Source organism: Triturus cristatus, chromosome 5_2 (genome assembly GCF_964204655.1).
Source record: "Triturus cristatus chromosome 5_2, aTriCri1.1, whole genome shotgun sequence".
Taxonomy (NCBI): domain Eukaryota; kingdom Metazoa; phylum Chordata; class Amphibia; order Caudata; family Salamandridae; genus Triturus; species Triturus cristatus.
Window position 1 is genome coordinate 743,589,940 of NC_140588.1, and position 24,367 is coordinate 743,614,306.

General features: G+C 48.4%; 1 protein-coding gene across 1 annotated transcript in view; it reads left to right on the forward strand.

Moving 5' to 3' along the window:
- The window catches only part of LOC146829211 (fibronectin type-III domain-containing protein 3a-like), a 608,949-nt gene that overhangs the window by 287,709 nt on the left and 296,873 nt on the right, over positions 1-24,367 (forward strand). The window contains exon 20 of the mRNA XM_085607850.1: positions 15,664-15,839. Within this exon, the coding sequence (XP_085463976.1) occupies positions 15,664-15,839 (176 nt within the window). The remainder of the gene's footprint in view (positions 1-15,663; positions 15,840-24,367) is intronic.

Consider the following 24,367-nt stretch of genomic DNA (forward strand, 5'->3'; position numbering starts at 1 on the left):
CAAGCCATGCCTTCCCTGGACCGGAAACAAGCTTCCTAGGACCGGTTTCTGGCATTTCAGCCGTCGTCAGCCAGGCTTGCTTGAATCCAGTGGCAAAGTGAGCAAGGGACTCTGCGGGCAGGAAGGTGTGTGGTACCGCCGCCACCACGATGAAGGCGGCGAGTGCAGGGGCGTTGTTGGGCCGTTACGACTGGGCCCTGTAGGAATCCCTGCAGCAATATGCGGACCTCCTGCCACGAGACAAGAAGGAGGACTTCTTGGAGACGGTGCGCGAAGGCATGCTGGTTTCTAACCAAACGATCAGCGCAGCAGCGGATATATCGCTATTGGCCGCCCACGCCTACTGTCATGGCGTCCACCAGCGGCGCCATTCCTGGTTGCGCCTGACGTCCCTCAAGCCGGAGGCGCAGCAGAGAGTGGCCAACCTGCCCTTCTCGGGGGAAACCCTGTTCGGGAAGCATGCGGACGATGAAATGGCCCGCATGAAGGCTGAAGCGGAAACCCTGACGGCCGTCGGGTTAGAGAAGGCCGAGAAAAAGAAACGACCGTTCCAGAGGAGGTTCGGGTCGTCGGGCCGAGGGCGTGGGCAGGGCTCGGGACAGCAGCAGCCGCAACAGCAGCAGTTCCGCAAGCCCTTCCAGAAGCGCCAGAGGGGTAGAGGTGGCCAGCAGGCTACTGCCACAAACAAGGGCCCGGCCGGGTCTCGGCCCTGAGCTGTTACTTCCCCCTCAACCGTTACCCACTCCAGTGGGGGGAAGCATTCGATTTTTTCCGGCAGAGTGGAGAAAAATTACTCAGGACAAGTGGGTGCTGAATATTGTTTGCAATGGATACAGTCTTCGGTTCATCAGCCCGCCTCCAGCGATTCCGCCGGTCAGCTCTCGTTTCCAGCTGAGGGAGCTCCAGGCGGAGGCAGACATCTTGTTGAGAAAAAAGGCGGTAGAAGAAGTACCTTTGTCTCAAAGGGGAAGAGGTCTGTACTCTCGGTTCTTCCTCGTTCGCAAGAAGGACAAGAACGAGTTCAGGCCCATTCTGGATTTGCGACAAGCAAACAAGTGGATTCGCAGAGAGAAGTTTCGCATGCTATCGTTGCACCAGATTTACCCTCAGCTGCAACGGGGAGACTGGCTCTGTGCCATAGATCTACAGGATGCTTACTTCCATGTGCCCCGTAGCACAGAAGCACAGGAAGTTCCTGCGATTCCAAGTCGGCGCCAATCGCTATCAATACACAGTACTGCCATTCGGGCTAAAGTCTGCTCCCAGGACTTTTTCGAAGTGCATGGCGGTGGTAGCGGCACACCTGCGGAGGAACAAGGTGTTTGTCTACCCGTATCTGGACGATTGGCTGATCAAGGCGTCATCCTTCGAGGAAGCGCAAGAACACTTCCGTTGGACGTGCGAGCTCTTGAACAAGCTGGGGTTACACGTCAACATGTCCAAATCGGTCCCATCTCCGGTACAGTGCATACAGTACCTGGGGGCCTCCATAGATACGCGGTCAGCAAGCGTGTCTCCTTCGGAGGAGAGACGGTTATCACTCCTTCGGAAGGCTCAGGACCTCAGGACTGCTCCATCGACGACTGTGAGGAAGGTGTCGTCTCTACTGGGATCGATGGCCTCCTGTATCTTCCTCACTCCGCACGCACGTCTACAGATGCGACCACTGCAGGAGTGCTTGGAGGATCAGTGGGATCAGAAGACAGGCTCTTGGGACGACAAGATCCGACTGTCTCTACATGCTCGTCAGTCTCTGAAGTGGTTGTGTTCGGCGGAAAACCTCCTCCAGGGGGTTCCCTTCCACAAGGACATTCCCACGACGAATGTGGTGACGGATGCTTCTCTCCAGGGCTGGGGTGCGCATTCCGGGGACCTGCAGATTCAAGGGAAGTGGTCTCCTTTGGAATCGACGTACCACATCAATTTCCTGGAACTCAGAGCTGTCTTCCTGGCACTGAAGGCTTTCCTTCCGTCCTTCCAGACCAACTCGCTGCTGATACAGACGGACAATACAACCACGATGTATTACCTCAACAAGCAGGGGGGGTCGAGATCGCGCACTCTGTCGCAGGAGGCGCAGGCGATCTGGCGCTGGCTGCTGGCCCGAGGACTGACGATTACGGCCACGCATCTGCCAGGGGTGCAGAATGCTCAGGCGGACGCCTTGAGCAGGCTTATTCAGGAAAACCACGAATGGGTCATAAACGACGAAGTACTAGGAGAAGTCTTCGCAAGGTGGGGGACTCCAGACGTAGATCTGTTCGCCACCGCCGAAAACAGCAAATGCCGAGACTTCGCATCCAGGTACTACCAGCGGGGGACGCTGGGGAATGCGCTATGGATCGATTGGTCGAACAGCTTTCTGTACGCTTTTCCACCCATTCCCCTGATTCCGGCGGTGCTCATCAAGCTGTCCCAGTCCAGGGCGCGGATGATCCTGATCGCCCCGGAGTGGCCCAGGCAGTGGTGGTTCACGGACCTTCTTCACCGGTCTCTCCTTCCTCACATGCGGTTGCCGTGCAGGCCGGACCTTCTCACGAAGTTCGGGGGGCGGATGGTGCACCCCAACCTCTCGTCTTTGAGTTTGGCGGCATGGCTCCTGAAATAGTGCAATATGGTCATCTGAATCTACCAGACGATTGTATGGACATTCTGAAGGAGTCTAAGTGACCTTCCACTAGGACATCCTATGCTTACAAGTGGAAGAGGTTCTGTATCTGGTGTAAGTCCAAGAACTTTGATCCGACAACATGTAAGGAAGATGTCATCCTTCCATACCTTTTGCATCTGGCGCAGTCTGGCCTTAATTTCCATTCCATTAAGGTTCATCTGGCTGCTTTGACTGCTTACAGGAAGTGCCCTTCACAGACGTCCTTCTTTCAGATTCCTGTGGTCAAGGATTTTTTGGAAGGCTTGAAGAAGGTGTTCCCTCCTGTCAGACTTCCCTCGCCTTCTTGGGACTTGAATGTGGTGCTGTCCAGACTGATGAGAGAGCCTTTTGAACCTATTCACAAGGCTTCATTGCAGCACCTATCCTGGAAGGCGGCGTTCCTAGTGGCCATTACATCGGCCCGCAGGGTGAGTGAACTTCAGGCATTATGTTGTCAAGAACCTTATACTGTGTTTCATGCTGCTAAGGTTGTGATGCGTACTCACCCTAAGTTCCTTCCTAAGGTTATCTCTGACTTTCATGTCAATCAGACCATAACTTTACCTACGTTCTTTCAGAATCCCTCTTCACCAGCGGAAAGGGCTCTCCATTCCCTGGATGTCCGAAGGGTGTTGAAATTTTATCTGGATAAGACCAAGGATATTCGTAGGTCTGACCAATTGTTTGTTAATTATGGCTCAGTCAGGACTGGTCTTGCGACCTCTAAGCAGTCCATCTCTCGGTGGATTGTGTCCTGCATACAGTTGTGTTATCAAAAGGCTAATAAGACCTTAGGGGGTAAACCTAAGGCTCATTCCACCAGGGGCAAAGCTGCCACGACGGCTTTGCTGCGTAATGTTCCGATTGCGGAAATCTGTAAGGCGGCCACTTGGAAGTCGGTCCATACCTTTGCTGCGCATTACTGTCTGGACACGGATGCCAGGGCAGATGCTCAGGTTGGGCAGGCTTCGCTGCGAAATTTGTTCGCACAGTAGTGGTAGTGTCTTATGTGTTCTCCACCGCTTTTGTTGTGTGGGGATGGGCTTGCCATTCTATTCACTAGATTATGACTATACACAGAGATCCCCTACTACAGAAGGAGTAGTTTCTTTTCTGTAACTCCAGTTCTGTAGTAGGGGTATCTCTGTTATAGTCATAAGCGCCCGCCCTCCTCCCCGGTGGAGAGATACTTATTCATATGTAGAATGCTACAGGTCTGGCGTGCTACGCCTTCAAAAAGAACTGAAAGTAAATGGGACCTGCTGGGCATTCTGGGATACTGGGGAAAGTTCTGGAAAACTGGAAAGTTTTCTTAAAGGCACAGTATCCTGTTCCAAGCCACATAATGGCAGCCTATGGGGCTTGTCTGTCCACTCCTTCCTCTCTATCATTCCAGAGGCTTTTGCTGGTAGAGGCCGGGTTTTTTCCTATGTGGAGAAAAACTGGACAGGCAGTGCTGTTTGTGGATTTTGGTGGAATTCTTGTTGAAGTACTGGACAGTGTAGCCTGTGGGTATAAGCTGCATTATCTGTCTTTAAATTAAATTCTCTCTTAAAGGTGTATGCAGGTCTGCATGATTTGTCACCTTTTAGAGATTATTTTTTATTGCTCCGGGGTCCGCGCACATGGGCGGGACTATTCACTAGATTATGACTATAACAGAGATACCCCTACTACAGAACTGGAGTTACAGAAAATAAACTACTCCTTATCGCTTTGGAGGTAAGTAATCAGTCTCTGGAGTTGAGGTTCTGGGGTTAGACTCTGGGGTCCCCAGGGTCAGTGATATACTGTTGTTGCACCCTCAGCGGCACTAGGGCGGCCGGGTGCAGAGTGTTGAGGCCCAATATTATCCTATGAAGGATAAGGGGTCTCCGGTTGGTGGCTGCTGGCAGGCAGGCCACTGGGTTGTGGGAGCAAAGCTCCTAGGGTTTAGGTCAGGGCAAATGGGGAAACAAAGTAGCACAAAAGGTGCACCCTCAGTGGCACTAGGGCGGCCGGGTTCAGGGTGCTGTTTTGAGGTCGGGTGCCCTGTTTTCAGCGGATGACCTCCGGTTTGCAAAAGCACTGCAGGCAGGGATACAAAGGACTTACGGGTGCGACCACCACTTTGAGAGGTAAGTTGGGAAGTTAAGGGTTGGTTAGGCACCGTGGGTTTGGGCACACAAGGCCGTGGGGCGTCTGGTGCAGGGGTGCCTTTTGGGGTCCGATCTTCTTACCAGCTCCGGGTCACGGTCAGGGGGGCCTTCTGGATTTAGGCTGCCGGCTTCGGCTGGAGGCTTGAGGCAGGTCAGGGGTGGCCGGATGTCTGGTCAGGATTGCCGAGGGGACCTCCTCGTTGTGTATATCCACTTCAGCTCGGGCCAGGTTCGGTGGGTGCAGAGTGGGCTGGATTCGCGGTATCCGGCCGGAGCCAGAAGCTGTAGTTTGAACAAATCCGGTGTTCACTGGTGTGAGAAAGGGGCTCTGTATATACTGTTCCCAAATAGGTAAGGGTTTACAGAGTCCACAGTCCCCAATGGTTTGGCAGAGGCTAAAGTTAGATATAACCTCACTCTCTAAAGTGGTAGCTTGGTCGAGCAGTAAGGCAGTATCGGAGGACAGTGTAAAGCACTTGTTGTACACACTCAGTCAGCAAATGGTATCACACACTCAATAACTGAACTCTAGGCCAATGGTTTATATATAAAAAATATATGCTTGTTTTAGTTTAGAACCAACAGTAGGTATTAAAATATACTTTCTCAGAGTGGGATGCTTTATATAAGTACTTTTGCAATATGCAATTGACTTTTGGAAACAGTTACAAGTGGTTGCAATAGGCAACACAAATTTAAACACAATAATGCATTGAGCTCAATGCAATGGAAGTTTCAAGTTATTTGCAACAGATTTACTTTTAGGATTACTTTTGGAATTCCAGGACTGGATCCTAGATTCAGTCCTGGGTCAGTACTTGGAATCAAGTGATGAAAGTCGACTGAATTACTGTGATGATTTTTAGACAATATTAAGCTATTTTAAAAGTTGACACTTCAAAAATATTTCATAGTATACAGTCAGTGATTCCCTATGGAAGAAAATTCAAGTTGCAGGTATAGTACGTTCTCGTTACTTTTGTAATCCAGTACTGGGTACCTAGACTCAGTACTGGGACCTTTATCCAAAACAGGTAAGCAATTACGTTTTCAGACGTTATACGATTTTTAAAGAATATTTAAAGTTTGCAGAAATTGACAGAAGAAATTTCACAGAAAAACAGTCAATGATTTCCTATGGGAGAAAATTTGGTTACTGGTAAGTACAGTTGTAAGTATTTTTCAGAGTCAGTGCTGGGCGCCAAGATCCAGCACTGGGAGCTCACCTAAGAGCAGGTGAGTTTTTTCGTTTTCGTTACTCGGCTCGTTTTCGTTACTCGGCTGATTTTTGGTGAATATTTGAAGATTTGAAAAGTCCACACTTAGAAGAAATTTCAGGAAAAAGCCAGTCAATGTTACCCTATGAAGAAAATAGAGTTATCGGTTTAAAGGTAAGTACTCGACTGGCAGAGTTGAGGTTCTGGGCACAGACTCGGGTCTCCCAGGGTCAGGTAGGTATAGTTGGTTCACCCTCTGCGACACTAGGGCGGCCGGGTGCAGAGAGAGTTAGGCCCAACGTTATCCTATGAGGGATACGGGGACCTTGGTTGGTGGCTGCTGACTAGCAAGCCACGTGGCTGTGGGAGCTGGGCTCCTGGTCAATTACTCAGGGCAAGTGGGGAAGTAGGTAGGTGTAGAGGTTGCACTGCCAGGACCACTCGGGCGGCTGGGTGCAGGGTGCTTTTGAGCCTTCGGGTGCTCAATTGATTTCAATGGGAAATCTCCGGTTTAGAAAAAGACTGCAAGCTCGGGGGCGAGGATTCTTCAGGTGCCACCACCACTTCGAGAGGTAAGTTGGGTAGTTGGAGGATAGGTAGGTACCCCGGGATTGGGCACAGGGGCCGCAGGGCGCCGCGTGCAGGGGTGCCTTTTGGTGTCGGGAAATCTTACCCTCTGTTGATCGCGGTAGGACGGGCACCTTGTTCTGAGGCTGCAGGCTTCTTCAGGAGTGTCGAGGGGGGTCCTTGGGTGCCGGACTCGGGGTCACAGTCGCCGTGGGGTCGTCCTCGTGGTCTTTGTTCACTCCGGCACAGGCCAGGCTTGGCTGGTGCAGAGTGTGCTGGGTTCGCGGTTCCGGGCTGCTGCCAGGGATTAGAAATAGGTTTTGAGTAGAGCCTCTACTCATGGGAGTCCCAGGGGTTTCGAGTCAAAAGGTAGCCAGGTCCTCCGGGGTTTGTGAGGTGGCTGGCCACAAGAGATGCCGGGTTTGGAGCAGGAGCAGGTTCGAGGGTCGACAGGCCGGTAGGGCTGGGCCAAAGCAGTTTGTGTCTTCCTCTTCTTAGCAGCTGCAGGGCAGGTCTTCTTTCTTCTAGCTCTTCTTCGGATTGCGGAATCTGGAATCTGGGGAAGGAAGGTTCAGGGTGCCCCTAAATACTAGTTTTAGGGGCGTTACAGGTAGGTGAAGGTCAGAGACCAATGGGTCCCTGTCCTGGGGTGGGTACGCCCCCTGTCCTGCCTCTCTCCTGTGGGAGGGGGGCAGTAGCCTAGTCCTGATAGGGTAGGGCTTCCCATCTTCAAGATGGCGAGAGCCCGGAGATGTGCTTCACCTCGCCTCCCCCACCTGAGGGGTGGGGTTGGCAAGCTGGCACATCCCCTGTCCTTCTGTAGGGTTTCCGGCCAGAGCTTTCCGCCAGAGTGGGGGGTTGCAGTGGCCTGGGGAAGCTCACAGAGGCGGCATGCCTTTGAAGCTTTCCCCTGCCCATCCTGGGGGAGGAGATTTAGCACCTCACCCAGGATGTGCATTGTTGCAGGCCCAGGAGAGCTGGGGCTCTCCTACCCAAGGGTCCAGCAACATGTCTGCTGTGTGGCAGCCTAGGCAGCCTCAGAACAGACATGGATTGTAGGTTAGGTTTTAAGGGGCATCTCTAAGATGCCCTCTGGGGTGCTTGGTACATTAAATCCCACACTGGCATCAGTGTGGGTTTAATGTGCTGAGAAGTTTGATACCAAACTTCTCAGTCTTCAGTGTTGCCATTATGGTGCTGTGGAGTTCGTGTTTGACGAGCTCTCAGCACCATGTGCTCTTAAATGGCAGCACTGCACTTACAGTGCCCAGGAATGGACCTGGGTACTGTAGGGGCAAAGGACTCCTGCTCCTGTGCCCACACAATTGGCATAGGGCACCCAGCTAGAGGGGTGGCTGATGCATGCCATGGCAGTGTTGGTGATGGGCATGGCACACAGGGATGTGTGCCATGCCGACTCTTTGTTTTGTCTTGCACCCAGACACCCAGCCTGCAAGGGCAGTGTGTGTGTGTGTGTGTGTAAGGGTACAGGGCCTCTACGGGTGGCGCAATTAGTGCTGCAGCCCTTAGAGGCCTTCCCTGGTCACAAGGCCCTGGGTACCTAGTGTACCATTTACCAGGGGCTGACATGTGTCCAGGGTTTGCCAATTTGGGTTTGAGGTTTTTTGGGGAAGGAACATAGGCCCTGGGCACCTGATTGGCAGGAGTCCAGGGTACACTCAGTCAAAGTAAATTCAGCAATTCAGCAAAAAGTGGGGGCATACCATGCAGGAAAGATGGCACTTTCTCACAACTGGAGAAGCAGTCTTGGAAGTGAAGGCAGGCAGGTCCTCTGGGGTTTTTGAGGTTGCTGGCTGCAGGACACACCTGGATTTCGAAGGAGCAGGTTCGAGGGGAGACAGGCCAGTAGGGCTGGGGCCAAGTCAGTGGGCGTCGTCCTCTTGTAAGCTGGCTGCACGGCTGTTCGGTCCTTCTTCTTTTTTTGTTGTCAGGCTAGATCTGAGGAAGCCAGGTTCAGGGTGCCCCCTAAATACTAGATTTAGGGGCGTTACAAGTAGATAAAGGGCAGAGACCAATGGGTCCCTTCCCTGGGGTGGGTACACACCCCTATCGTGCCACCATCCAGTGGGAGGGGGGGCAGGAGCCTGTCCCTGGTTGGTTGGATCCCCCCATCCTCAAGATGGCAGGGACTCCGAGTTGTGCTTCTTGTGCTTCACCTCGCCTCCCCACACCTCTTTCCCTCACTTGTTTTTCCCGCCGGTTCTCCCGCCCAAAGTGGGGGGGGGGGGGGGGGGGTAGAACCAGTGGGGACCAGTTGCTGAAAGTAGCAAATGGTCTGGGGAGGCTCACAAAGGCAGCATGCCTTTGAAGCTTACTCTTCGTGAACCCTGCCCATCCTGAGGGAGGAGGCTTGACACCTAGTCCCAGGATGTGCATTGTTTCAGGCCCCATAGAGCAGCAGGCTCTCGACCCAGGTGTTCAGAAACATGTCTGGTGGTGGCAGCTGAAAGCAGACACTCGGCTTAGATACTAGTGGTGTGTTTGTTTTCAGGGGGCATCTCTGAGATGCGCTCTGTGTGCATTTTCCCTTAAATCCCACACTGGTATCAGTGTGGGTTTAATGTGCTGAGAAGTTAGATACCAAACTTCCCAGTTTTTAGTGTAGCCATTATGGTGCTGTGGAGTTCGCAATGACAAACTCCCTGCACCATATACTCTTCATGGCATTTCTCACTTACAATGCCCAAGCATGGACTTGGGCACTGTACGGGTACAGGGCTTATGCACCTGTACCCTCACCACTGGCATATGGACCCAGCTGGAGAGTTGGTTGATCTAGGGCAGTGTGTTGTAGGCATGACAAACAGGGATGTGTACCATGTCGACTCTTCACTTTGTTCTGCACCAAAACACGCAGCCTGCAAAGGCAGTGTGTACGTGTAGTGGTACAGGACCTCGAAGGGTGGCACAATAAATGCTGCAGCCCTTTGAGGCTTTCTCTGGTCACAGTTCCCTGGGTACCTGTGGTACCATTTACCAGGGGCTGACCTGTGGCCAGAGATGCCAATTGGGTTAGTTTTGGGGAAAGAACACAGGCCCTGGGAACCCGATTGGCAGGGACCGAGGGCACATCAAGTGAAAGTGCATCAGTAGTCTGGCAAAAAGTGGGGGAGTTACTACAACAGAAACCCACTTTCCTACATTGGTACACATGAATTCTAACATGCAGCTGAGTGCTCCCCTCACCTAACCAAGGAAGTGGTCCTGTATGTATTATAAACGGCACCCACGTGGCCATGTCGAAACCTAGTAAGGCCGCAATTGTATATTCTAGGTTGATAGCTTCATCACCTACCGGACTGCGCAGTAAACTTCTTCTCTTCTACGGAATGTTCAATGTGTTGTGATAGTGTGCCTACGAAGTGGAAATGTAAGAAATGGCAATTCAGAGAATGTTATCCTGCATTGTCACGCAAGCATGGAAATGTATGTCAAAAGTCATTGTGTTTAAAAGAGGGGGCAACTTAAGAAACATGAGCTTGTAAATGGTGGTGTTCCCTACCAAGCCCATCCTGACCACATGACAAGCCATTTTTTTTTGTACAACTCTGAAAAAATCCCTCCCTGTTTGGAGTATGGTAGTACGTCAAGAAAAAGCAGACTCTTATCTATATTTACAGGTGAAGTGAAAGTGGTTTTCAGGTTCATCTGGAAGGGATTGCCTGGAGAATATATATGAGTGGTCTCGAAGTTGTGTATGTACAAATTTGCCATGCTTGGGTCTAATGTACTGCCCGTAGATGTCCCGGTCACTTGCCAATATAATTGGTCTGGGAACACAAAGTAGTTTTCTTTCATTGCTATTGTGGCAAAGTCCATTACAAAAGAGTTTGTTGCCAAATCATCCCTCTCTCAATTCCAGAAAACCCTTCACTGTCTAAAGAGTATCCTCTTAGGGGATATTAGTGTATAGTAATTCCAAATCATACAGCACTAAATAGTGTTTGTCAATGTCAAACTGAAAATCAGTCTGCAGTGTTAATACTTATGCTATCTTGTAATTAGCAAGGCATCTCTACTACCATGGGTCTCAGAAACCAGTCAGCAAATTGGGAGAGAGGCTCAAGAGCCAATTCCCAAAACAGTAAGTCTCGCAAGTAGTGGACATCCAAATTTGTGGATCTTAGGCAAGATGCAGAAATAAGATATTTTAGGATGTAAGGTACATAGAAAATCAGCCTCACCTTTAATGATCCTCTCTTCATCCCTTCCTCTCTCTGCCAAGGGTCCGCAATTTAGAACAACACGTATCCGGTTATATAAAAAGATGTGTGTACAAAAACAGCCGCTGCTGCGTTTTTCTATTATGTCTAGGTGCTAGTGTCTGACCACAGAGAATAACAAGGAGCAATGTTGTTTGACCTACATGTGCTGACTGTGTTCAAATACAATTTCGCACAAAAACAAGCATGACATTTGGCAATGTGCAAAGCAAAAGTGGCCTACAATGTGCAGATTTAGATTGACATAGGGAAAACAACAGTGGCTATGTAGTAAACAAATAAAGTGCTAGACTGAACCCAGAAGGTTTAACAGCATTGCTCCTGCTCACCAGTAGGTGCCATTGTTTGTCCCCTTGATGGCTTCCTTCTGCCCTGGAAGTGACAAATAGAGCTGTATATACGTGCTACCCCTACACACTGCTGTCAGTTCCTTTCTTTCCCTGCCTTCGTATGTAGATCCGGACTCGCTACTATCTTTTCCTCACCAGTTGCCAAATTAGTTGCCTTCAAAATTCTTTTTCCTGTGGACAAGGGGACTATGTCCCGCCCTAAAACCGGGATTAGGGTTAAAGCCTTGTAGAGCCTTAGAGCCTGCTGCACACAAATGTCTGTGGCTGATCCCCACAAGGTCTGCCTCTTGTTTTAGCACACAACTTCAAGTACTTCAAAGAGTGTGCTGTTATGAACCTGAAGGCAATCTTGGAACATTAAGTCAACCTTTGCCGATCATTGAAATAAAACTTGGTAATCCCGCTGTTACTCAAAGTTGAGGGTGCAGACCTGTTACCACTCTTGAGCATTCCAGCGACAGGTCGTCATAGAAGTTGCAAGTCTTCCGGTGAGTTGAAACTGAAGCACAAGAGGACCAAACTAGATTTGTCCCATTCACGTCACTCTCAACCTGAAATGTCACAAGGGCATCAGGGTGCCTCATGGTCTTACTCTTGGTCCCCCACCGAAGAGCTGATTCAGCAACTGATCCGTATGCATTCCAAGTTTCCTGCTCTGATGTTGCAACAAATTGAAGACTTTAGAGAGCCTTTCACCACCTTTCTGGCTCCCTTTGGCGAACGTTCGGTTCTTACTGATCCGCGGAGGACCCTAATCAGGTCCACCCTCTGTACCATCTGTGTCTCCAGAACCCACCTCGGATTCTTCTCTAATGCCAAAGCCAACTTCCAATTTGGCACCAAAATCCACACCAGTTCCTGAGTCATAGATATCAGTTGTAGAGGACAACTCCGTCCTATCATCCTCTCCCACTCCAAGCCAATTCCATCTGTGGCTAGACCAATGTCATGTCTCCACCCCATGCCGGCACACCTGGCCCTAGTTCATTGGAACTAAGAACCATAGTCGTATCTTGGAGCTGCATCGTAGTGCTCTCAACAATTTTTTGTTTCGGATTACGTAAGAGTATCAGTCACCAGTTTTTGGGCTGTCAGTGGTCAAGATGGGTTGTATTTTCCTCATCATTAGGATGATTACAATTTATATGTAGATTTGCAGGGAATTTGGCGTTGGATTGTTTTAAAGAAAACTGAGCCGTAGCCCCTTCTCTAAGCCTCTCTATCCCTGCTTAACAGCATCCTCACCACTGGTATAGTGCACCCAGCTAGAGAGGTGGCAGATCTATGACAGGGCAGTGGGTGGTAGTCATGGCACACAGGTATGTGTGCAATGTCACCCTTCACTTTGTTCTGCACCAAAACATGCAGCCTCCAAAGGCAGTATGTGTGTGTAAAGGTACAGGCCCTCTAAGGGTGGCACAATAAGTGCTGCATCTCTTAGTTGCCTCCTCTGGTCACAGTGCCCTCGGTACCTATGGTACCATTTACCAGGGGATGACCTGTGGCCAGAGAGTGCCAATTGGGTTTTGTTTTTAATTCAGTTTTAGGGAAAGAACATAGGCCCTGGGTACCTCTTTTGCAGGAGCCCAGGGCATACTTAGTCAAAGCACATCAGCAATAAAGCATAAAGTGGGAGCAACCATGCAAAAAGAGGGCACTTTCTTACATATAAAAAATAAAAATACCTCAATCGCAGTGCAATCAGCAGAAAAACAGCAATCCTGCTAAAGCACTCAGTTCTTTGGCCATGCTGCAGCCAAAAGAAGAGAAAGTGTAGCAGGCAGACAGTGGGCAATTGGAAGTTAGCAAATGAGGATGATGTAACCAATGAATAGTAAGCAACGGCCGGGCTGCAAGCCCCTTGTATACAATATCGCTTGCAAGTGAGAGCTCATGTATCGTGTAAGTGAGTCCTAAAATGTGGTACACATTCTGCAAATAGAGGCAGTTTTGCACTTGTAATAAAACGCTGTATAGATGTTTTAAAGATGTGTGACTGAATGCACCGAACCACCAGACCAGAAATCAGCAAAAAAATATCTGGCCACATACTGGCCTATGCGACTAGTCCTCCTGACAGTGGCAGACTGCCCTGCAGGCCAGACAGACTCTGTAGATCACCGGTTCAACTCTTCTCCAGGGTAATTCAGCCTTTCATCATTCTAGTGATAGTAAAATTACATTTCCAATAGTAATATTTGTTATTTATGGTATTGAGAACACACAAAATATCAGGCTATCTCAGACCATTTAGCATTGGGCTCAACATCAAAACATTCATCTGTTAGCAGAACATCTTTTAGGAACAGACCGTGATTTTGCCGACCTCAGCAGGATGGGGCAGCAAGTCCACGAGAGGGGACTCCACACTCAAGTCCTCCTTCATTCCTTCCACAAGTGGGTATTTCCTCAAATGGATCTGTTTGCAACAGCGGACAATGCAAAATGCCCAAACTCCACTTCCAGGTTCCCACACCCACTATCCAATGGCAATGGTCTATGGATGAACTGGCCATAGATATTTGCCTATGCTTCTCCGCCTCTCCCTCTTCTTCCATTTCTGATTCGGAAGCTGGGTAAAACATCTATCACACTAATACCATTAGCTACCACGTGGGCCTGACTGTTCTGGTTCACAACACTACAAGAACTACAAGCAGTTACCCCCGAGCTACTCCTCAGCCCGGACCTTCTCACTCAGAATCATGGAGAAATCTGTCACTCAGAAGCCAAGGAACTCAATCTAGCAATTTGGCTCCTAAGGTCATAGAATTTGGCTATCTCAATCTCCCTCAATCGCATGCTCCCTCACTTCCAGATGACTCTTATTTCTGGATGTTGGAAAGAGGATTATTAGTAGGGGCAAATATATATCTGCCACTGGCAAAAAGGTCACTAACACCGTGTAGGTCTCAGAATAGATCTTAAAAATTATTCCTCTGCTCAACCCTTGGTAGCTTGGCTACGAGCCGGAAGGCTTAACTTCAAAGACCGGTATGTAAAGCATTTAAAAACACCAATTCAGTAAATCATTAAGACACAACACAGAATAAAAATCCAGCACCAATTTATGAAAATAGGACCTATCTTTAATCTTTTAAATGACACCAAAACGAAAATGGAATTTTTAGCCTTCCCCTATCAAGAGATATTAGTTAATAACTTCTTGCCATGTTAAACCTATGTGGCATGGGATTTGCAATGGGAAAAATGACGGGCCATTTTTCCGGCGCTAGGGCTTATAAAAACATATTTTATAAGTACTCTACATATATCTACTGGTCCCCCACCCCAGGAACAGCTAGGGGAGACCTTAGGGGTTCAGAATATTAAACAATATTGCAGATCTTCCCTCCACAGTGCTCCTACCACCAAAGTCGATTTTGGGCAAAACTTTATCACAATGTGGGGAGTAAAATGTGCCATTTCACTTAACCCAGGGCATATAAAACTCATTTTATAGGGGCCGCCATATAAATACCTGCCCTCCCACCCCTGGAACACCTAGAGGAGACTCTGGGGGTACCTAATATGAACAAACATTGTAGGTTAACCATTTTTAAGTGCCCCAAACACCAAAGTCGAGTTTGGGCACAATTTGCCTCTTTTGAACTGACTTCAGGCTTCAGCAGTGCACAAATGCAAGTGCAGAAAGGCTGCTGGCCTCCAAACTACTATGCCCTATTATATACTAGGGACTGAGAGGTAGTTTCAATCCCACTGCCCTATTATGTACGAGGGTCCTATGGGGTAGCACATGCCAATCACAGGGGTACCTCAACCCTTAGTATACCCTAGTGCATGTAGGTGTTTTCAACATATTCTAAGTATCTTCAGCATAACACTGGCCCTGGGCCTGGTTAGGCAGAGCACTGGCCCTGGGCCTGGTTAGGCAGAGCCCAGGGTCAGTCAGTCAGTTACCCCCGGTTCCAGTCAACAAAAAGTTGGGGGGTGCCCAGGGCCTAGGATGCCTTAGAAACACTAGAGCATACCTCAATCCTGTGGGCACTGCCAAGAGTGATTGACTTACATGGACCAAAACCATAATCTAGCAATGACAATGACACTTGCAATAGATCTTTCTCATTAGTAGCATGCTGAGTTTAGTAGTAGTTGCTCTCATGTTAATAGATATTAATTGAGAATTAATAGAATGATGTCTGCACTGACGAAGACTATCTTGAGTGATCCCATTCCACCGAAGCCCTGCACTTGGGCATCCAGCTAAATCATTCTGCCGGTGACTCAGTTAAGAAGGCAAACATTAGATTTAAAAGGGGTACTACTAGCGTGCCCTCATGTTCTTAATGTCTTCAATTAATGTAAACACTTTACATCTAATGAGAGATAATTGTATCGTAAATTTGAGCAAAAGTACATTGTTGCATTTTATACATTAGATTGCTATTACACCAGTTGTTAATAGTAAGTACTTGTTACGCAGTGATATGAAAAGTCTATTCTCTGATGAATTTTTATGAAACTTTAATGTTACAGATCCTCCTCCTGTGGACGGAGGGTCGGCAATAATAGAGTATACGCTAGAGATGGCACACTGTGAGCATGGTGAGCGCCAGGCAGTTTACCGGGGTCCAGACCATACATGTACAGTGAGCAGCCTTCTTCCAGGGAGAACACACTTTTTCTGGATAAAAGCATCAAATAAAATTGGGGTAAGATAACTGATTTTTAATTTCCCACCTGCTTTAACCTTTAGATTGTTTATTCTTGTTTATTTAGTCATGTGAACAGATGATATTTTTTCTCTTTGAACATAGTTCAATAATAACGTGGATAATGAGGTCAACTTTTTTGGATAGCATGTAAGAGCATGCTACTCAATTAGAAACACAAATTTCTAAGCAGTTTTTGAGGGAGGGGCTGTTAAGTAGTGGAGTCGTTTTTTGTAGTTTTTTAAAAATTCTTTTTATTGCAGTTTGTCAGACAAAACAAATGAAAACCATGTGCTAGCCAGTACAAGTTCAAAATACTCAGTACTGTAATGCTCTCCTGCAACGCTGAGGGAGGGACAGTGAAAAAAAATATAGGGATAGCCACTGAGCAAGAGGAAACGGTTTCAAGTCTCCATTATTGAGGTATCTATGAAGCTGTCTCAGATGCACTCAGTACAAAGCGATCTAACTTAGATATCTAAAGACCCTGACTCACAGTGATAGGGATCACTGGATGATCTTTCTCCTCTTGTTCCGTAGCAACTATAGTTATCTCCTCTCCAGTTTGGGCACTAGGAAACATGTCTAAGGGGGACCATACATCTTTGGGGTGGGATTTCGCAGGCATCAACAGATGTTCCTGACAATAGCCACAGATATTAAACCAAATAAGGGGGTCACTGTTCCATTGGCGTGGGTGCTAAAAAGTCAACCTCACACAGAGGGGAGGAGAGAAACGTGTTGGAACTGAAACAGAATTTGGTTAAGTCTAGGTCTGGGATCCACTATGTAAGGGGGAGAACACACTTTGTCTCTTGTTGCCCTCACACACCACGAGAGGTGTCATGCTTCATCATCGGGCGTTTTTTCCTCGTTGGGCCGGCGCTGCAATGCCCTACAGGGCCCCCGAAGGGTCACTTTGGCGGAGATCTTTTAAGAGAACAGCCGTTTGATGAATGCGGGTGTGTTGGGGGATGGGTCCTATGTGCACAGTGAGTGAGTGTGTGATAAAAAGTAAAAATGGCTAAATGGTACCGAATAAGGTTTATTACTGTGTTGGTCCCTTTGCCATGCTAAAAAAACAAAACGCTGTGCGTTACGTCTTTGGGCTGGGAGGTGCCCTAGGTAACTGAAATGGTCAGGTCGACATGTTTTGCACCCAGACGGTCAGACAGATCCTTGGCGCTTCCTCAGGACCAATAATAAATAGTCAGTGCAGTGCTAAGTGAAAGTGCAGAGGGGGTATTGGCCCCCTCGTGTGTTAAGGGCGGGCTCGCTCTGTGTGCAACTCCACCTCAGCCACAATTTAGTCGTTGATTCGCCCCTTAGAAAATGACCTCGCGTTTCATGGATGACTGCTCCATGGGCTGGGGTGCTGGAATCCCGTGTCGTAACAGGGGTTTTGAAGTATAACCGGTGCGTCTTGGCACCTACCCGACCTAGTCCCCGCCCGAATGTTCCACAGATAGCCAGACCCTATTTATCAACTCTGAGTGACCCCACTTACTTCTCTCACCCTTTTGTGGAAAGTGGTAGTCCAAATTATTTCCCCAAAGCAAAACCTAAACACATTTCCCAAAGCACCTCCCGGTGGTTACTTCAATAGTCTTGCCCTCTGCACTGCGAATGCAACCTGCCTTCAGTGCTAATATGTTCATGCGCTGTGGGAGCTGGCAAAAAACAAAAGGAACTTAAATTCTGTGTCATAGCAGGACGGTACTGCCCACCATTGGTCGATGACCAAGCGAAAAAAATAAGAGAGAGAAGGGACAGTATGGACCCTACCACTAGATAGCAGAATAAGGCGCATCATGTGAATCCAGGAAGACTTCAAGCTCCAAAACCATTGCTACAGGTAAGAAACCATTTCCCTTTTCTTCATAGTTTGCCTGACATATGCCTCATGATTACATTCTTTGAAATCTGCAATGCACAGGTGTAGGAAAGTGACATGGTCATGCCATGCTTTTTGCCTAGTATTTGTTGGGATTTTGACTGGAAGTGCATTGAGTTCTCTTCCAGGGGATAATCATCAATATTCATAAGCACTAATAGTACCGCCCACGTGCGGGGACTCCAGGGCATATAAAAAATACATACATGTGTATTTTTAGTCCAGAAACATGTGCGTAGTACCTTCAAACATACATATATACATGTATATACATAAACATGCAGTCTAAAAATCATTCAACTGGCTAAGATGCATTGTATATTTCCTGTGGGAAGAAGATGGCAAAGTCTGTATTGTGTGTTGGCCATCCTCACACAATCCAGAGAAGTGTTATTATTGCAAGCTATTTTCTAAGAGAAGACTTAGAGACAGAGAAAAGATAAAGTTACATGCCTTGTTGTAGAGAGCAAAAGGATCAAAAAGTTGCCTTGGGACACCCCATGCTTTGAAAGAGCCCTCCTCTCAAAACACAGATCAGAGAACAAGCGACATCGTTCTGCTTCTCCAGCATCCCAAAAGAAGCAGATACCTGACTGTTACCCTTCAGCGTCACGGTTGACGTCAGAAAAACATACACAACATGCGACTACGTTGAGGGACTGATCACCGTCGAAGCGGTCAGAGCCTCCGCCGTCAAAAGGCAAGTCGATGTCGAGACCCATTACTTCGGGCTCTCAGTAAGTCGAGGTCGAAACTTGGGTCGACATTAAAAACTCCTGTGTCACCACTCACTGATGTCGATGCAACGGTCGATGTCCAGAACACCGCTGCCGGCACAGCCGGCGTTGAGAGTGTCGACGTTGAGGACCCTGCCACAGTCACACAGGCGGTCGACGTTGAGAGCGTCAGTGTTGCCGGCTCCAGTCCAGCGTTCCACGTAGATTGACATTTCCGCAGTCTATCCAGAGAAGGAACAGCATAGACTGTCCTTGTCGGCTAAAAAAAAATCCTACAGCGGCGACTGGCATCACGTCGTCTAGGCCCCCCTCGTGGTCAGTGGAAGTACCGGGAATGCCGAAATCGATCTCAAGGTCCAGGCGATCGGAGTCTAGGGAAGCATCTTCTTCTCTAGGCATTAATATCATGCAAATCACGCCAGAGGGATCTCTGGTTACTGGGAAACAGACACCTCCCGTTTACCTCTCTCCAAGATGGTTACAGAGTGTTCGATATTGGAGAGTTCCACCCAGAAGTCCAGGTTTAGACTTCTCTCGAACGTATTTTCCTACCTGAATCTCTTCTGGTCCTCCTCCAGCTACATCTACGGAAAGATCCCCACACAGATCACCAAGGAGAACTAGGTCTCCTCCAGCTTGACAATCCCGATCTAGGACACCACTCAGACGGTCGAGATCTCGCCTTTCCTCCAGGTCACGAAGGAGGCGGCAAAGGTCACCTTCGTGGTCTACATCATCAAGGTCATCGGTGAGAGACTACTCACCAACTCTGTCTGCTACCCCTTCAGCTAGGGTGTCTCCAGTGGACGACATGGTCACCTTTAATGAAGTCCTCTGCAGAGGTGCCAATATGTTGAGCATTGACATGCCTGTGCCGACTACTTCATCTGTAATATGTGAGACACTACACCATAGGTCCTCGGCAAGGCCTTTACTTCCTCTGGTTCCTGGGCTAATTGAACCAGCACTGCATACCCTTTTTACTCCAGCTGCAGAGGGCCCGGCTCCCCCACGCATTTAAATAATGTACAAGGCCCCTGACCAGGATCCATTGTTCCTCTGAACAGATCCACCACCGGATTCTGTTATAGTGGCAGCAGCCAGGAAAACATCCAGGAGCAACATAGTCTTCAGTCCCTCCTGAGAAGGAGAGTAAGCACATGGACTCTCTGAGGAAGAAAATATGCAATACCTCGGCATCCTTCATGAACGTGGCTAGTGCCTCAGCACTTCTGGGGAGGTACAACAGGTCTCTGTGGGACTCTTTGGCTAGATTCACAGAGAAGCTGCCCAAGGAAGACCAGCAGGACTTTCATGAGATTTTGCAGGAAGGTGGTCTTGTTGCAAACCAGGTCATTAGCGCAGCTACGGATGCATCGTATTTGGCAGCACATGGATATTCCCACGGCATTTGTGCAATACGTTCAGCCTGGTTGCGGCTCACTGGCCTTAAACTGGAAGCACAACGAAGAATTATGAATCTTCCTTTCAATGGTACTTCCTTGTTTGGCACCCATGCCGCTGATGAGATGTCCAAGATGAAATTGGAGTTGGACACTTTGAAGGCGTCGGCCTTGAGAAGCGTATGGATTTTCAATGCAAGTACCAACCATACGACTGTCTGTTTTTCCAATGTAGGGTTCAAGCCCCTCACTGGTCAACTCAACAGCATCAATCCAGGTCGCATTGCCATCAGCTTCGACCAGGTCGAGGAAGGGGAACTCCAAGACCGACACCTTCCTCAACAAAGCAACTTGCAAAACAATGAGCACTGGCTTCCCCCATCTCCGTTCCCCACTATGGTTGGGGGGGGGGGGGGGGGGGGGGAGTGTATTATGTTTCACCTAGACGAGTGCCGAAAGATCACAAAAGACAAGTGGGTACCCACCTCCATCAGTACCACCTCGAGAAAGGTATGTCCAACACACTTGCTACAGGCAGAGGGGAACATCCTGCTAAAGAAAGACGCTATAGAAGCATTTCCTTCTCCTCCGCAAAGACAGGGAATTTATTCCCGCTACTTTCTGTTGCGAAAAAAAGGTCCTATCCAGAAGTACAGACCAATACTGGACCTGAGGTTTTTGAACAAGTTCATCCGCAAAGAGAAATTTCGGATGTTGGCAGGGTGCCGGGTGCAGGGGTGCCTTTTGGTGTCGGGAAATCTTACCCTCTGCTGGTCGCGATTGGCGGGGTCCCTGGTTCTGAGGCTGCAGGCGTTGTCATGAGCGTCGAGAAGGGTACTTGGGTTCTGGATTCTGGGTCACAGTCTCCGGGGGGACGTCCTCGTGGTCTTTGTCCACTCCGGCACAGGCCAGGCTTGGCGGGTGCAGTGTGTGCAGGAGTCGCGGTTCCTGTCTGACACTAGGGGTTTGTTACTTGCTTTGAGCAGAACCACTGCTCGTGGGAGTCCCAGTCTTTGAGTCACAAGGCAGTCAGGTCCTCCATGGTTTTCGAGGTTGCTGACCACTGGAGACGCCGAGGTTTACCAGGAGCAGGTTCGAGGGTCGACAGGCCTGTAGGGCTGGGGCCAAGTCAGTAGATGTCTTCCTCTTGTTAGCAGCTGCACGGTAGGTCTTCTTTCTTCTTGTTCTTCTTGCTTGTTTTGGATTTGGGATCTGAGGAGGGAAGGTTCAAGGTGCCCCTAAATACTAAATTTAGGGGCGTTACAGGTAGGTAAAGGGCAGGGACCAATGGGTCCCTTCCCTGGGGTGGGTACACCCCCTATCCTGCCACTCTCCAGTGGAAGGGGGGTAGGAGCCTAGTCCTGATTGGGCAGGGCTCCCCATCCTCAAGATGGCGGGGACTCGAGGTTGTGCTTCACCTCGCCTCCCCCACCTTAGGGGTGGAGTTGGCAGGGGTGGGCACACCTCTCTTTCTCACTTGTTTGTCCCGCTGGTTCTCCCACCTAGAGTGGGGGGTAGAACCAGTGGGGAAAAGTTGCTGAAAGCAGAAAATGGTCTGGAGAGGCTCACAAAAGCAGCATCTCTAAGATGCACTCTGTGGTGCATTTTACATTAAATCCCACACTGGCATCAGTGTGGGTTTAATGTGCTGAGAAGTTTGATACCAAACTTCCCAGTCTTCAGTGTAGCCATAAGGTGCTGTGGAGTTCGTAATGACAAACTCCAAGCACCATATACTCTTAATGGCAGTACGTCACTTACAGTGCCTAGGAATGGACCTGGGTGCTGTAGGGGCACAGGGCTCATGCACCTGTACCCTCACCACTGGCATAGGGCACCCTTCCAGAGGTGTGACTGATGTATGCCATGGCAGTGGTTTGTGGACATGGCACACAGGGATGTGGGCCATGTGGACCCTTTGCTTTGTTCTGCACCAAGACACGCAGCCGACACGCAGCCTGCAAAGGCAGTGTGTGAGTGTCAGGAGACAGGGCCTCTAAGGGTGGCACAATAAGTGCTGCAGCCCTTAGGGGCCTTCTCTGGTCACAGTGCCCTGAGTACCTGTGGTACCATTTACCAGGGGCTGGCCTGTGGCCAGGGGTACCAATTGGGTTTAGCCTCCAAATCTAGTTTTAGGGAAGGAACACAGGTCCTGGGCACCTGAGTGGCAGGAGCCCAGGGCACACTCAGTCAAAGCACATCAGCAATTCAGCAAAAAGTGGGGGCATACCATGCAAGAAAGAGGGCTCTTTCTCATATTCAACTACAAGTGGAAGATTTCATGACTACAATAGACTTGAAAGATGCCTACTTATGCATCCCAATGAATACTCAACAAAAGATTCATTTGGTTTGTGTTAAACAAGACTGCCTATCAGATCGTAGTTCTGGCTATCGGAATCAAATCGGCTCCAAGGATGTTCACCAAGTGTCTAGCAGCAGTGAAGGCTCATCTAAGGAGACTGAGCATACACCTAACCCTTACGTAGTCGACTGGCTGGTGAGAGCAAAGTCCTTCCAGAAATGCAAGGAACACATCCAACAAATAATAGATACTTTATTCTTACTTGGATTCTCCATCAACATGGAGAAATCATCCGGAGAACCACAACAGAAAAATATATTTTTGAAAGCAGGATAAAATAAATTCAGGGGAAAGTGTTTACCAGCGAGAAGAGAACTCAGTCTTGAATGGCAGAAACTCACCTGTGAACAAATTGAAACGGGGCTTCAATTCGCCCCAACCAAACGCACTGCATAAACTGCGTCATGCAATAGTGTGTAATTTGTTCATCTAATCTTTTTCTCAAGTTTTCCTTTTCATTTTCCACAGTTTATCCTCATTTTCTCTAATTTAATTCCCACATGCGGTCAAAACGCCTTTTTCAAGTATTCTTAATGTTTAGACTGTGCTCCTCCGGCCTCTGCGAGGTTCGTCAGACAGTGTTTGTTTAATGCAGCGCAGTGCCCTTCATCAGGGGTCACTGTAAATAAACGATAGAATAACCAATTAGTATCTTTTACCAACATGCTTAGATTCTTTTCATAATTCAATGTGCAATACGCCACTATAAACGTTCCTTATGAACCCCTCCCCCACAATTGCATGGCGAACAACTTAATGGGTATGTGAATCTCATCTAACCATTTTCTAAAATTATCACTAACTCGAGTGTTCCCTGTCCCAAATGATTTCCTTCTATCATCCCCACTACGTACTGGCGAATCTCTCCTCCCCATTAACCTGCTTCCTGCCTATTAACACAACGTTCCAACAGTTGATTCAAATCTACTTTGACTTCCATTCATTTCTCTTCAAACTGTGAATGATTTCATTACACGTGCATTCTCTGCTCAATTTACACTCGTCAACTTCATATACTTGTTTCACCCGTTACAAACTTCATTGCTAAGTGCATACCTGTCCAAAATCATTCCGCCACTCTTAAATACCCATCAGTTAACTTGTCCCACAATTGCGCTGTTTTAGTGGATTATTCATTATTTTAAACACACTACAACTACCATAATCAATTTCAAATGTAACAACGCTTCGAGCATATTTATGTTGTGTAAATGCGGTTATCATATTTTTGTAAACCAACAATTGTAACGAACCAGGATGTTGGATTGACCATGTGAGTTAAACAATGATGGACGAACCCAATTTATGTGGCACAATCACTAGTAGGCAGTGTTTGGAACCCACTGGGTTTGTTAAAAGACCCCTCACACACCAACCTAGTCGGTGTCATGCTTCATCATTGGGGTCCCAACCGGGTGGCCGAATGCCCCCCGGTTGTGCTACGATGCCTGATTACAGCGGAGCTGGTGTGGTGCAAAGATGTGATGTGATTTGATGTGAATTAAAAATATCTCTGAGAATCCTTGCCTCTCTATTTTTATTACTGGCAGCTCAGGATATGATTAAAAATTATTTGTGATGCAACTAAAAAAGAATTAATTATCTTGTAGTTGTCCCGTCGTCCCATCCGGGACGACGGGAGACCACAACAGGTTTTTGGCGGGTTACGCTCTGATTCCAAAGTCTGACAGAGGAGAGAACTCCTCCCGAGTCCCGGTCAGCCACTTTATCTCGACCATAGTGTCCTTTTTTCATAAGTGGCTGTAAGTACGTAGACACGTAGTCCACACACCTTAGCGCGTGTGTAGGTACTAGTTTTTCATTGTTTTCACTTTTCACGTGGCACTACTCACTTTCCCACTCACCACTTTCAACGCTCCTGAAGAAAGCCCCCCCTACATTCTCCTGCAGGCTGAAACATGTAGACCTATCACATAGACAACTACAAGATAATTAATTCTTTTTTTAGTTGCATCACAAATCATTTTTAGTGGGTTCCAAACACTGCCTACTAGTGATAGTGCCACTCATAAATTGGGTTCGTCCATCATTGTTTAACCTATATTACACAGGGGATACGGACGATCCCCTTCCCATGCTCTCCCATTGTTTTTGACATTGACCATGTG